The sequence below is a fragment of the Littorina saxatilis genome, linkage group LG11 (assembly GCF_037325665.1).
Source record: "Littorina saxatilis isolate snail1 linkage group LG11, US_GU_Lsax_2.0, whole genome shotgun sequence".
Taxonomy (NCBI): domain Eukaryota; kingdom Metazoa; phylum Mollusca; class Gastropoda; order Littorinimorpha; family Littorinidae; genus Littorina; species Littorina saxatilis.
The window spans coordinates 19,800,230-19,815,530 of NC_090255.1; the positions used below are offsets into that span (position 1 = coordinate 19,800,230).

The 15,301-nt window shown below is 41.8% G+C and overlaps 1 protein-coding gene and 1 long non-coding RNA gene across 2 annotated transcripts in view; both read left to right on the plus strand.

Moving 5' to 3' along the window:
• Positions 1-15,301, plus strand: part of LOC138979973 (uncharacterized) — a 326,270-nt gene that overhangs the window by 98,869 nt on the left and 212,100 nt on the right. The window lies entirely within an intron of this gene.
• LOC138979972 (protein LKAAEAR1-like) lies at positions 8-12,662 on the plus strand. The gene is made up of 8 exons (XM_070352740.1): positions 8-152; positions 3,944-4,060; positions 4,927-5,009; positions 5,834-5,905; positions 8,537-8,594; positions 10,645-10,767; positions 11,094-11,380; positions 11,783-12,662. Exons 1-7 carry the CDS (start codon positions 147-149, stop codon positions 11,154-11,156), a joined length of 522 nt encoding a protein of 173 aa, XP_070208841.1. The 5' UTR covers positions 8-146; the 3' UTR covers positions 11,157-11,380; positions 11,783-12,662.

Here is a 15,301-nt window from a genome sequence, read left to right on the forward strand (position 1 = left end):
TTACCTCCCATGATGTCGACTTGTTTCCGGAAGTGAAGGTTGCCACACAACAACAATATGGCCGAAAAGTGAACATAGAGCAAGGAGAGTTCGGCCAAAAGATAACCACGCTTGCTGAGTTTTTCTGCCTTATTTGATCAGCAGTCATGCCGGTATGTTGCTTTTCGTTGTTATGTAGAAATCAGGACTTTTTAACGTCCATTTCTCTCTCCATTGCCTTTTTGATGTTTCTTTTTTTCTGCTTCGATGGTTGATTTCTGGAATGCGCGAAGGTGTTTTTGAATAATATTTATGGGCAATATCCGTTGGCTTCACTTGCCACTATATAATTTCCTTTTGCTATTTGATCTGACAGTTCTTGTTCTACCATGTCGCGATGATCGTACGCTGATTTATGATTGCTTTGTTCTGCCGCTAACACACATGTTTTATGTTTTTCTGTTAGGCCTACCCGAAAACCGTGCTGTATACCGTCTAACAAGAAATCTCTGTCACAATCGCCCTCTAGCACTGAGTGCCACCTTTGAGATTTTGCACTAATAGATGCATGATTTCCTAAAAACTCACAGTCATGAGGATCTAATTGAGGGAACGGGCTGGAATATAGGTGGGGCCTACCGTTGTGTTGTCAGTTCGCTGCGCTGTATCCTAGGCACTGGTGTTTGCTGTCGCCTGGTGGTCTTTGCTGGGGTGCTCTTTTCCACACGTGTCACACACGTGTTCGAACCTGCAGCGGGACCCGTAGAGGCATGTGCCTTTGTTTGTGTACAGAAGGCACACCTCCTTCCCACTGGGTCCCACAGGTCGTTGAATACCGCCACTTCCCATCGTGGCCTTGCCGCTTTTGTTGCCTAGAACTTGTTGGGTACGATCACGGAGAATCACTGTGGACAGGTGGGGGTTGGGGGTCCCCCAAGCAAACCCGCTGGTAGCCTGGCGCTTCCTGTACTCGTCGTCGTACAGGAGCACCGACTGCCAGGAGAATCTTGCGCCGAGCTCGCCCACCATCTCCGTATAACCGAGGTAGGCTTCGTGGTCAAAGTCCGGTGCATTCATTAGTTTTGCCATTATTCTTGCATTTGCCACGATCCAGTGGCAGGGGGATACTTTGTCCAACTTTGGTTTGTTGGGCAGCTTGAGCGTGACACCTCCCCCGAGTGTCACCTCTTCCTCCACCGCCATAGAAGCCGGTATGAAGTCAACAATTCTCAAAAAAGTCTCACCTGGCGAAGCAGTGGACTGTATGGCCATGTTGCCAAGAAGGCCCTGGAGCGGTGCCACTTGGTCGGCAGCACGCAACGGCCCTCCCCCGTACTTCTTTTGCAGGTCTGCCACTGCTGCTTTTAATTCCACTATGTGGCCTCTTTTTAACTTGAGGGTTTCCAGGTCCTTTTCTCCTGCATATTTCAAAGCACTGAGGGTTGTGAACTCCTATTTTTCCAGAACCTCAATCACAGGTTGGGGCAGATTCTTTGCCCATGAAGTAAAATTGAACTCCATTTTGCAGAACTGAAAATCGCTGAACTTGCTTGCTGGCCGCTGCGCTGCTACTAATGACTTCGGTCCTCGCTCTCTCTTGGACTCTCTTATCTGTTACCATTGTTTCATTCCAGATGCTCTCCTTCACTCATCACCTCCCCCCTGCCCTCCAACCCTCTTCCAATCCCCGCATTCGTTCCAACGGGACTTTTGCTGCATATCTGTCTCGTTTAAATAGAGTTTATGGTCGCTGACTGGTCCATCTAAACTTGCACTTTATGGGCAATATCCCATTCCCTGTTTTCTAATTTAGCTCCATGTATTCTTCATGGGCACATTGAATGAATCTCAAACTGTCTATACTCTTTCAATGTGTGACACCACTTCCACATGGCTAAGGCCAAAAAGAAATATGTCTGTTTCCGGTAACATCGCCGAAAAAAAGTTAGGGTCGGTCGGTCGGTCTTTTTTTAAATTTATTTATTTTTTACCTTTTTTATATTTAGTCAAGTTTTGACTAAATATTTTAACATCGAGGGGGAATCGAAACGAGGGTCGTGGTGTATGTGCGTATGTGTGTGTGTGCGTGCGTGTGTGTGTGTGTGTGTGTGTGTAGAGCGATTCAGACTAAACTACAGGACCGATCTTTATGAAATTTGACATGAGAGTTCCTGGGTATGAAATCTCGGAACGTTTTTTTCATTTTTTTGATAAATGTCTTTGATGACGTCATATCCGGCTTTTCGTGAAAGTTGAGGCGGCACTGTCACGCCCTCATTTTTCAACCAAATTGGTTGAAATTTTGGTCAAGTACTCTTCGACGAAGCCCGGGGTTCGGTATTGCATTTCAGCTTGGTGGCTTAAAAATTAATTAATGACTTTGGTCATTAAAAATCTGAAAATTGTAAAAAAAAATAAAAAATTATAAAACGATCCAAATTTACGTTTATCTTATTCTCCATCATTTGCTGATTCCAAAAACATATAAATATGTTATATTCGGATTAAAAACAAGCTCTGAAAATTAAATATATAAAAATTATTATCAAATTTTTTTTTTCGAAATCAATTTAAAAACACTTTCATCTTATTCCTTGTCGGTTCCTGATTCCAAAAATATATAGATATGATATGTTTGGATTAAAAACACGCTCAGAAAGTTAAAACGAAGAGAGGTACAGAAAAGCGTGCTATGCAGCATAGCGTAACCACTACCCCGCTCTTCTTGTCAATTTCACTGCCTATGCCGTGAGCGGTGGACCACGAGTATACGGTCTTGCTGCGTTGCATTGCGTTCAGTTTCATTCTGTGAGTTCGACAGCTACTTGACTAAATATTGTATTTTCGCCTTACGCGACTTGTCTTACGTTTTGTTAACGTCTTTTTACGTGTTTTTTTTTGTTTTGTTTTTAAACGCTTCCTTAGTTTACTTACAATTATTTAGCACATGTTTTTGACCTAGATATATATTGAAACTAAATAAAGTATACTTGACTTCATAATTTTTTTGTTTTTTTGTTTTTTGTGTGCGAAAAGCAAAGAAAAAACCATTTTGGGTCGGCGCTTAAAAATAGGGTCGGTCGGGTTACCGGAAACAGACATATTTTTCTTTTTGGCCTAATTCCGGAGACAGCTATAGATCGACCACATGTGGTGTGTGTGTGTGTGTGTGTGTGTGTGTGTGTGTGTGTGTGTGTGTGTGCGTGTGTGTGTCACAGTCACTGTGTGAGTCTGTTTATGTGTGTGTCTCTGTGTGTGTGTCTGTTTGTGTGTGTGTGTGTGTGCGTGCATATGTATCTGTGTGTGTGAAGGAGAAATATTTCACTTGCAGTGAATGTATATCATAGGTATAGGTAATAGGGGCAATAATTATAGGCCTCATGACCTTTTTATGTCCCCTCATTATATTCCGAATTATAGTTGGGTCAGAATATGCATACATTATTTTGATCTTGTGTGACAAAATCAAAAACAAAGAGACTGCCAACATTCCAATTTTCAGAATTAAAAAAAAAGAAAGGTAAGTTGTTGGAACGTTTGTAATTACGTATTTTTGTCGATAACAAACGTTCCAACAACTTACTTTTCTTGGTTTTTTTATTCTTGTGTGACAAGTTTTATACTCATCACACTCATCAGTTGATGGTTCCATGTCTAGTCGCTTCTTGCACTGGTCAATATTAATAGCCATTTTAGTTTTGTTAGACAGTGAATTTGAAACAGGTACAACTCTATTACTAAATGAACACTTCTTTATATTGGTTTACCCCTCTCTTTCTTGTGTTTTGATAAACATTCAGTAACAAAAACAAAAAAAGGATCAGTCGATATTATCAACTCCATTCAAAATCTTGTAAGCATGAATACAATTAGACTCTTATTCCTCTGTGTTCATTTTCAGTTTTAAATTTGTGCACACAGTTGAATCCATGTGTATGCTAACCTCTAAAGCATTATTTCCAAGGGGTCTCTTCCAGCCATCAGTTATGAGGGAGGCAAATTCCGCCATTACAACCAGAGGAAGATCAATGCAGCAGATCTGAAGAAACTCACACCACAGCAAAGAAGCAGATATTTAGCCGTATGTACAAATACTTTGGCCTGCTTATTTTTGCTTTGATTTAGTGAAACGTAATGTATTTTTTAAATTAATGCTAAGGTGTGCACAAAAATATACTTGATTATGATAACTGACATATGCATTCTGACCACTTTCACCACTCTAAAAACAATAAAGGTTTACACACAACAAGGACATAAAGTATTGGCGTTAACCGGTAATTACCGGTATTTTACTGGTTGTAACGAGAAAATACTGAAACAAAATTAACTGCCGGTGTCACGAACTGAAAACTCTGCCTGAACAATCCTTCTCATTGCGGTCAATGCGCATGCGCTAACATGGGGAGATTAATCCGGTCGTGAACATCCTAACCCTAACCCTAATCCTAACCCTAATCTTAACCCTAATCCTAACTTTAACCCTCCCCCTAACCCATGGTTCGTTTGGTCAAACGTTCGCATTTTTTAAGTCCAACATTGGCGCATGCGCATTGACCGCAATGAGAAGGATTGTTCAGCAGAGGTTTCAGTTCGTGACACCGGTATGACCTATCGGTTGATTTTTAGAACTACTGGATCGTTCGGTCAAAGGGTCGCATTTTTTAACTCCAAGATTGGCGCATGCGCATTGACAGCATTGAGAGGGATTGTTCAGCAGAGTTTTCAGTTCATAACACTGGTTTGAAAAAATACTAGCGCCATCACTGACACATATATAGTGCTATTTATACCACAAAAAGTGAAGAGTGCATAATCCATACCAAGGCAAATAATCAATGTCCATCCCCCCCGGGTTCTACCTATTCTTTCTATAATTTGGTGTATGTTTATCTTTGCAGTATGAAGGATTGTGTTCTATCATTTGCTGTGTGTGTATTTCTGCAGTATGAAGACCCTCCCTCACATGTGGCAGAAGCTCAGCATAGCACAATGCGGCGCCTCAGGGACTTGAAGAGAGACCTGCTGAAGTAAATTACGATCGCGCATACAGAACTCAGCTGAATTATAACCCTCAAATCGACAAACAACACACACACTTTATTGTTGATGTATAAAAATATTGTTGTGAACTATTGACATCATTGCTTCAACTGACTGAACTGGGCAATAGAAAAATGAAATAATAAGAGCCTGCAGACAACCAAACACACACTGATAGATCGACAGACATGCCTTTGCACACATGCACGCACACACGCACACACACACACACACACACACACACACACACAAACACACAAACACACACACACACACACACACACACACACACACACACAAACACACACACGCACACGTACACGTACTCATGCATGCATGCATGCACACACACACACACACACACACACACACACACACACACACACACACACACACTGATATACAGGTAGACAGACACTGATGCACACGCTTGCACACACACACTTGTACACACACACGCACGCACAAACATACGCATGCACATGTACTCATGCATGCATGCACACACGTACACCTGATATATACACACACACACACGCGCACACACACACACACACACACACACACACACACACACACACACACACTCATACACCCCACACCACACTCATAAACACACACACACACACACACACACACACACACACACACACACACACACACACACATGCTTTGTTAAAGTACTGATTATTGATCCTCACGAATCGATCGAAGCACACGTACTTTCAATATTTGCAATTGTTATCAAGTACGAGCTTCTGTTTTATATCAACTGAATTGACTTCAGCCCATGATTCAATATGTTATCCAGTAGGGAGACTGAAACACCGAAAGAGGAAGAAGTGGAGAGAGACAAGCACGCCAGGCTTATTGGACAACTGAAGTAAGTAGAGCTGTCATTTAGGACTATATTTTACTTTTACGCATTAGAAAACGTTTTGATAAAAAAAACTTTGGTGCATTGATACTACTGTAACCGAGTGCATGCAGCACAACAACCACTTTTGGAGGCAAAGCCCAATCAAACAGCATTGAGAATTTTAGTGCTAACTTAATAGCCCTATAAAAGCTGTTATGGGTAGACAAAGGTTCCCAAGAACATACAAGGAGACCGTAGCAGCAAGACCCTATCACAAACAGAACTCTTCAGTCAATGCACAGGTGTCAGCAACGTATAAGAAACGTCGAGCTATAAATAGCTCACGCTCTTCAACGGCCGACAACTGCAGAGACTGCTGTGAAGGATGACACAGTAGTCTCCCTGTCACACGTACTACCATTCATCCCCAAAATTTACCCTCAGTGCAGAGGAATGACTGTTCAACCTTCAAAAGCCACAAAAATGGGGGGCCCGGTAGCTCAGTTGGTAGAGCATTGCATGGACTTGTGATCGGAAGGTCGCAGGTTCGAATTTGGGCCGGGACGGACACGGGTCAACTTTATGTGCAAACCCAGAGACGGAAGCCATGTCCCACACCCGTGTCACCACAATGGCACGTAAAAGATCTTGGTCATTCTGCCATAAGTGCAGATGGCTGATACCACCTAAACACGCATACACTTGTGTATCTCGTCAAAAGCCGTGAGTGCGTAAAACTCGAATCATATTACCCATATCTTGTCCTTAAGAGGCGAAATATTTAGCCTGCAGGACATAAAGCATTCTCTCTTTCCTTTTTGCCACAAAAACAAAAGATGTATATAATTGTAGTTATGCATGTCAAGTGCAGCCCTTTTTTAATTGAAAGCTTTTGGAATCAACAAATCTTTAGAATTTTAGCCTCTTCCCAGAAAAGGCAGGATTCCCCACAGTGCGCATCCCTGCGTCCTATAGGCACTATAGAAGCCGAAATCACGTACTGGAAATTCAAAGAGGGAGTCCAGAGACACACTAAATTTCTCTTGTCGTGCATCCTGTATAAACTCTTTTCAGACTGTAGTCGTCAGCTAAGTCAAAGTGTAAGCACAAATTATGCCAGTTTCACGCGGGAACAAAGTGTGCGTGTGTTGCATTTGACAAGGTTTAGTTGAAGTCGGTCCTCCTCGATTATTCTGGTGATCTTCTTCTTCTTCTTCGTCGTTCACTAGATGGAGATGCCAATCGCCCGCACGAAAGCAGCTGTCCTCTGTAGGTCCTCCAGGCCATTCTGGTGATAAAAAGCACACTTCATATCACATTATTCGCGATCACAATGCGTTATTTATATGAACGCAGGGGTTTTGGGGACCCAGGTCTCTTGGGATCCTCTAAAACTCCGCTTATGGACCCTCTAAACATTAAAAGTGGGGGTCCATGGACCCTCTAAACATTAAAAGTGGGGGTCCATGGACCCTCTAAACATAAAAAAGTGGGGGTCCATGGACCCTCTAAACATTGAAAGTGGGGGTCCCGGGACCCTCTAGGACGGGCGTCGGTGGGGAGCCCTGAAAGGGAAAGGCGCTTTTTTATCTTCTTCTTCTGCGTTCGTGAGCTGCAACTCCCACGTACACTCGTGTTTTTTGCACGAGTGGAATTTTACGTGTATGACCGTTTTTTACCCCGCCATTTAGGCAGTCATACGCCGTTTTCGGAGGAAGCATGCTGGGTATTTTCGTGTTTCTAATAACCCACCGAACTCTGACATGGATTACAGGACCTTTTTCGTGCGCACTTGGTCTTGTGCTTGCGTGTACACACGGGGGTGTTCGGACACCGAGGAGAGTCTGCACACAAAGTTGACTCTGAGAAATAAATCTCTCGCCGAACGTGGGGACGAACTCACGCTGACAGCGGCCAACTGGATACAAATCCAGCGCGCTACCGACTGAGCTACATCCCCGCCCGGCGCTTTTTTATGACGAGGCTCATCTTTAATGAACTCTACCTGCATCTATCTAAAGAAACATGTTTTGTTTTTAATTTCGTAAACATGTAACATACGGTTTGGTGAAAATGAGTGTACTCCGGACAGGACTTTCTTATTTGAGTGTCTGTATGTGTACGCGTTTGTTGTGTGGTGCTCTTTTGGTCACTGCATTTGTGCGTCTTTGTGCTTCTCTGTCTCCATGCCCAGGGGCGGACGAGGGGGGGGGTTTCTGGGGTTTCCGAAACCCCCCCCCCCCCCCCCCCCCCCCCCAGCCAAAAAATAAAAATATTTGTTTGTGTTTTTTGGGGTTGTTGTTGTTTGGGGTATTAATCAGTGACAAAATCTGCTGCCTGAAACTGGTAATGATCATCCTCAGAATGCACCAGATTGCACCATTTTGCATCCTTTTTTTCAACATTTTCCGGGGGGGGATGCCCCCGGACCCCCCTAGCAAGCTAGGTGCTTCGCGCCGTCGGCTCGGCGCTTCGCGCCTTCACACCCATATCTTCACAATATACTTTTGGAAACCCCCCCCCCCCCCCCCCCCATAAAATGAACTGATCCGCCCCTGATGCCTGTTTCTTCTTGCTGCTAATCATCATACTTACCTTAATGTTTCATGTCTTTTAAAGTCATCTCAAAGTAACTGGTTGATTAATGTTTTACAGGGCAGCAGAAGCGCGAAATCGACTGAGAATCATGCGGCTTCGTTATCAAGCCAACAGAGTAAGTCGGTTATGCTTGTCCCCCTTTGTCATTGTAGTCATTATTCTGAACGTTGCTTTGTAGGTGTTTTTGTGAGAGAGACTAGTTGAGTTTCACATTCTTGTAAGTCCAATAGTAATTGGCTTATGACAGGTAGAGGAGGTAGTATGCTACATGTATGTACGTGTGTGTGTGTGTGTGTCTGTGTGTGTGTGTGTGTGTGTGTGTGTCTGTGTGTGCGTGTGTGTGTGTGTGTGCGTGTGTGTGTGCATGTGTCTGTGTCTGTGTCTGTGTGTTAGACTGTCCGTCTGTCTGTCTGTGTGTTTGTGTCTGTGTCATGTTTTCTACTGAGAAATTGTGTGTGTCTGTTGGGGGTCTATGTTACAGTCCAGTATTGTTCTGTGGGAAGAATTAAGTCACTCTCCCTGTAGTTTGTCGAAGTGAGACAAACTCTTTTTCTTGGGGTGCCCGTTAACTCAGTTGGTAGAGCACGTAGTCAGGACTTGTGGTCCGCTGGTCACGGGTTTGAATCCGGCCCGGGACAGACACGGGTCAACTTTATGTGCAGACTGGGATTCGGTATCCATGTCCCACCCCTGTGTCACCACAGTGGCACGTAAAATACCTCGGTCATTCTGCCATCAGTGCAGATGGCTGACTATACCTTAACACGCACACACCTGGGTAGCGCGACTCTGTTGCTGCTAGCTTTCCACTGGGAGGAAGCGACCTGAATTTCCCAGTAATGTAAAGTTAAAAAACAATTTAAAAAAATGTTTCTCCAAGGGAAGGACTGTGCCTTTAAGTGATGGCCATGTCATTGTCGGGTTTTTGTGGTGTCTCCAACAGTGGAAACCCCTTTTAAGAACTCAGGAAATCTTCGAAAATCAGGTTTGAAAAAGGAGGAAGTCTTCTTTCTTTATTTGGTGTTTAATAACATCGTTTTCAACGATGAAGGGTTATATGGCGACGGGGAAAGGGGGGAGATGGGATAGAGCCACTTGTCAATTGTTTCTTGTTCACAAAAGCACTAATCAAAAATTTGCTCCAGGGGCTTGCAACGTAGTACAATATATTACCTTACTGGGAGAATGCAAAGTTTCCAGTACAAAGGACTTAACATTTCTTACATACTGCTTGACTAACATCTTGACAAAAATTGACTATATTCTATGCAAGAAACACTTAACAAGGGTAAAAGGAGAAACAAAATCCGTTAGTCGCCTCTTACGACATTGCTGGGGAGCATCGGGGGGAAGGAGGAAGTCTTGAAATGGGGATAAACTTAGAGGTTTAATGAACAGAAAGTCTGAGAAAGCAATTGAGGTCTTGAAAGGGAGGAATTAAGTCTTAAAAGGATGGTTCTATGCACTGTATCAACAAGGAGGTAGCGCAATTAGTATATATCACACTGGTCTTGTGATCCTATGGTCACGGTTTGAATCCGGGCCGGGACAGACACGGGTCAACTTTATGTGCAGACCGCGGGATACGGTATCCATGTCCCATCCCTGTGTCACCACAGTGGCACATAAAAGACCTTTGGTCTTCTTCTTCTTCTTGTCGTTCCCCAATGCTAAACTTGGAGTCCAGCTCTGGTAATGAAGCTGGTGGTCTTATGAAGAGCCTCCACAGGTCCATGCAGCTTCTCATGAAGGGGCACCGGCCTGGTCCAGATCTCTCTCCTCAGGGGCTGGAGATTCCTGCAGACCTTTGGTCATTCTGTCATCAGTGCAGATGGCTGATACCACCTAAACACACATACACTTGTCTTGTGTATCTCATCCAAAGTCTGGGTTAAACCAGAGAACTATTGCCCCTATAACTGGCTCTGCCGTGAGGGCGTAAAACTTGAATTTCTCTCTTTATCGTCAAGTATGTATTTTTTCTGTGTAGGCTCAGGAGATTGGTCACTTGATTGGCGCTTAGAACTTTTTAAGGATTTGCGCCATATAAATACCCCTATTATCATTATTTTTGATTGCTTGCCATCTAGTTGCTCTGAAAACCGTGAGGGCGTAAAACTTGAATTTCTCTCTGTATCGTCAAGTATGTATTTTTTTCTGTGTAGGCTCAGGAGATTGGTCACTTGATCGCTTGCCAGCCAGTCGCGCTGAAAGCTGTGAGACTGCAGGCCCTTGTCCCGCCATACCCTGACACCAAGGACAAGGGAGACCAGCTGGATAAATTGGATGTACGTTAGTATGACATAGTTGTCTTTCTTATGCTGTGTGGCTGTTCTAGTGTTCTGTCGGGTTTGTTATGGTTGGTGGTTGGAATGTTCTGTCTTTTGTGTTTGACAGAGAGAGAGAGAGGGAGGGGGGGGGGGGAGGAGGAAAACAGAGAGAGAGAGAGAGAGAGAGAGAGTGTGTGTGTGTGTGAGGGAGAGAGAGGGAAAGAGAATCTGACCGACTAATCGACTGACTGACTGGTCCTTATTTTATAAGAATAACAGTTTTAAGGACAGAACACATATCAGTCATTTTTTATTTTTAAAAATATATTTGCTTTCTTTTGCAGAGAGTGCGAGTAGAATCCTTGATAGAAGACACCAACGGCCTTCTCGTCAACAGATCTTACTAAATTATATTTGTTTGGTTGTGTGCTGTCTGTTTTGTATTGTTGTCTCTGTCCACAAAGTGTCTTCACCTAAAACCATCCATAACACATGCACTCACTCTCATGTTTTCTGTATCTTATTTCTGTTTCTCCTTTGTACTTTTTTGTATATTCACACATTGTCAACGCCGTTAATCCATCAGTTTTGTGTTGCAAGGGCAATGGGTTGGTTTAGTGTCGCATCTAAGGTAGAAGCATGACGGGCGCTGTGGCGGGGTGGCAAGACGTCGGCCTCGTAATCGGAAGGTCGAGGGTTCGAATCCTGGCCGCGGCCGCCTGGTGGGTTAAGTGTGGAGATTTTTCCGATCTCCCAGGTCAACTTATGTGCAGACCTGCTAGTGGCTTATCCCCCTTCGTGTGTACTCGCAAGCACAAAACCAAGTGCGCACAGAAAAGATCCTGTAATCCACGTCAGAGTTCGGTGGGTTATAGAAACACGAAAATACCCAGCATGCTTCCCCCGAAAGCGGCGTATGGCTGCCTAAATGGCGGGGTAAAAACGGTCATACACGTAAAATTCCACTCGTGCAAAAAAAACCACGAGTGTACGTGGGAGTTTCAGCCCACGAACGCAGAAGAAGAAGAAGAAGGTAGATGCATCGGAGAAATAGATAGAAATCTGATGTAATGTTTGATTTGTTTTCAGTCACTTTCTTGGCACTGTCATTACCACATACACTGCATACACTTACACATTCAGAACTGTCCAGGCTATTTCATGAAATAAGAGCATCTTTTACATGAAATAAGATCATCTTTTACATGAAATAAGAGCATCTTTTACATGAAATAAGATCATCTTTTACATGAAATAAGATCATCTTTTGCATGAAATAAGATCATCTTTTACATGAAATAAGATCATCTTTTACATGAAGTAAGATCATCTTTTACATGAAATAAGATCATCTTTTACATGAAATAAGATCATCTTTTGCATGAAATAAGATCATCTTTTACATGAAGTAAGATCATCTTTTACATGAAATAAGATCATCTTTTACATGAAATAAGATCATCTTTTACATGAAGTAAGAGCATTTTTAATTTTACATGAAATAAGAGGATCTTTTACATGAAATAAGAGGATCTTTTACACAAAATAAGATCATCTTTAACATGAAATTATTGTATCTTTTACATGAAGTTAGATCGTCTTTACATGAAATGAGATCATCTTTTACATCAAATAAGAGCATCTTTGTACTTTTGTTGTGACTTGTAAAAGTCAAATAATGTGTCATGAGTGTGTAAGGAATATTGTAGATTTTAATTTTACAGATTTTATTTTTATTTCTTTTTTTTAATTTTTCTTTTATATACTGTGTTTTACTTTTATTTTTTTGTATTTTTACAAATTATGTCTGGATAATGTATATCTTGATTTCACAGAAATTATACATAGTTGTGATTTTTTAACAGAGTACTTTACCATTAAACAGAACCAGGTGTCACTGTGATTCAAATTAACATGTTATTGCAGTTATCTGTGTATGTGTGTGTGTGTGTGTGTATGTGTGTGTGTGCGTATGTGTGCGTGTGTGTGTGTGTGTGTGTGTGTGTGTTTTTTTCACACTTATTTGTCTGTCTGTGTGTCTGTCTGCATCTCTACTTGCCTTGTGTTCATGCATAATTCACATGCCTCTTTGAGTGTGTGTGTGTGTTATGTCTGTTTGCCTGTCTGTCTTTCCATTTTTCTCTCTGTGTCTTTTTATATTTTTAATTTTCAGAGCTTGTTTTTAATCCAAATATAACATATTTATATGTTTTTGGAATCAGGAAATGATGTAGAATAAGATGAACGTAAATTTGGATCGTTTTGTATTAAAAAACAAATTATTACAATTTTCAGATTTTTAATGACCAAAGTCATTAATTAATTTTTAAGCCACCAAGCTGAAATGCAATACCGAAGTCCGGCCTTCGTCGAAGATTGCTTTACAAAAATTTCAATCAATTTGATTAAAAAATGAGGGTTTGACAGTGCCGCCTCAACTTTTACAAAAAGCCGGATATGACGTCATCAAAAGTAGTTATGGAAACTAAAAGAAAACAAGTCGCGTAAGGCGAAAATACAACATTTAGTCAAGCTGTCGAACTCACAGAATGAAACTGAACGCAATGCAATTTTTCAGCAAGATCGTATACACGTAGCATCGTCAGTCCACCGCTCGTGACAAAGGCAGTGAAATTGACAAGAAGAGCGGGGTAGTAGTTGCGCTGAGAAGGATAGCACGCTTTTCTGTACCTCTCTTCGTTTTAACTTTCTGAGCGTGTTTTTAATCCAAACATATCATATCTATATGTTTTTGGAATCAGGAACCGACAAGGAATAAGATGAAAGTGTTTTTAAATCGATTTCGGAAATTTAATTTTGATCATAATTTTTATATTTTTAATTTTCAGACCTTGTTTTTAATCCGAATATAATATATTTATATGTTTTTGGAATCAGAAAATGATGAAAAATAAGATGAACGTAAATTTGGATCGTTTTATAAAAAAATAATTTTAATTACAATTTTCAGATTTTTAATGACCAAAGTCATTAATTAATTTTTAAGCCACCAAGCTGAAATGCAATACCGAAGTCCGGCCTTCGTCGACAATTGCTTGGCCAAAATTTCAATCAATTTGATTAAAAAATGAGGGTGTGACAGTGCCGCCTCAACTTTTACAAAAAGCCGGATATGACGTCATCAAAGACATTTATCGAAAAAATGAAAAAAACGTCCGGGGATATCATTCCCAGGAACTCTCATGTTAAATTTCATAAAGATCGGTCCAGTAGTTTACTCTGAATCGCTCTACACACACACACGCGCACACACACACACACACACACACACACATACACCACACCCTCGTCTCGATTCCCCCCTCTACGTTAAAACATTTAGTCAAAACTTGACTAAATGTAAAAACGTCCGGGGATATCATTCCCAGGAACTCTCATGTCAAATTTCATAAATATCGGTTCAGTAGTTTGGTCTGAATCGCTCTACACACACACGCACAGACAGACACACACACACACACACACACACACACACACACACACACATACACCACGACCTACATCTCGTCTCGATTCCCTCTCTATGTTAAAACATTTAGTCAAAACTTGACTAAATGTAAAAAGAGAGAGACGGTCAAAGGTCAACGCTTGCGAGCGGTGCATGGCGGTCCTTGAGATAAGGAAATGATGGCAGCCGGTGCCAAACGTGACAGAAGTTAAGTATCTCGACATGCTGGTATTGATTTGTGTGGGCTGATACATGCGGACATTGCCCGCTGAGAAGTGATGGCGGCTGAAAACACTTTGAGAGTCAGTGTGGTCTTTCTTCACATCTTCAGAATTTTATATTTTTGTGTCAACAGACAGGTATGTAGAAATGATGGCAATCGTATGCCAAACTTGCTTTATTATTGGTACAGTTATCATAGAAAATATGTTTTTAAAGAAAAAATAAGACAAGTCGCTTAAAGTAATAATAACACATTCAGTCAATATGACCATCTGAAAGACTAAAACTGAGCGCACTGCATCAGTCTTCAGAAGAACATCAAGTGTGTCAGTTATATTTGTATTTTGCGATACGACAGACAGACAGGCATGCAGGTAGTGAGAAAGACATTGTTCTGTGGCGTACAGAACTATTTTACAACAGACATGGCAGTCCTAAGGGTGTCTCCTGGGGACATTCCGACGAGCACAGGTAATTCTGTTGCCACCCAAAGAGTCTGTATGCTTTAGGTCAGGAAATAAAAAGTCTCAAACAATCCTAGTCGTCTTGTGTTCTCAAGAAATAACCACCTTGCTTTTTTTGTGCACGAAAACGTATGCAAGAGAAGCAGGCTCGTTCCAACAGCTTTGTTTGCCACTCGTTTACAAAATTGTTCACAGCTTCACAATTTTGCTTCGACTGTTTTTGTATATGGGACATGTTCCCTTTCAAAGCTTCTCTTGTAAGATCACTACATGGTCTAGTAGCACAAAACTAGCGACCATCTTGGTTTTCCTGACTAACTTGACATACATTAATCCAACAAACAAAAATAAAATCGAAAATGAGGGTGTGACAGTGCACGGGTTTACACAGGAAGAA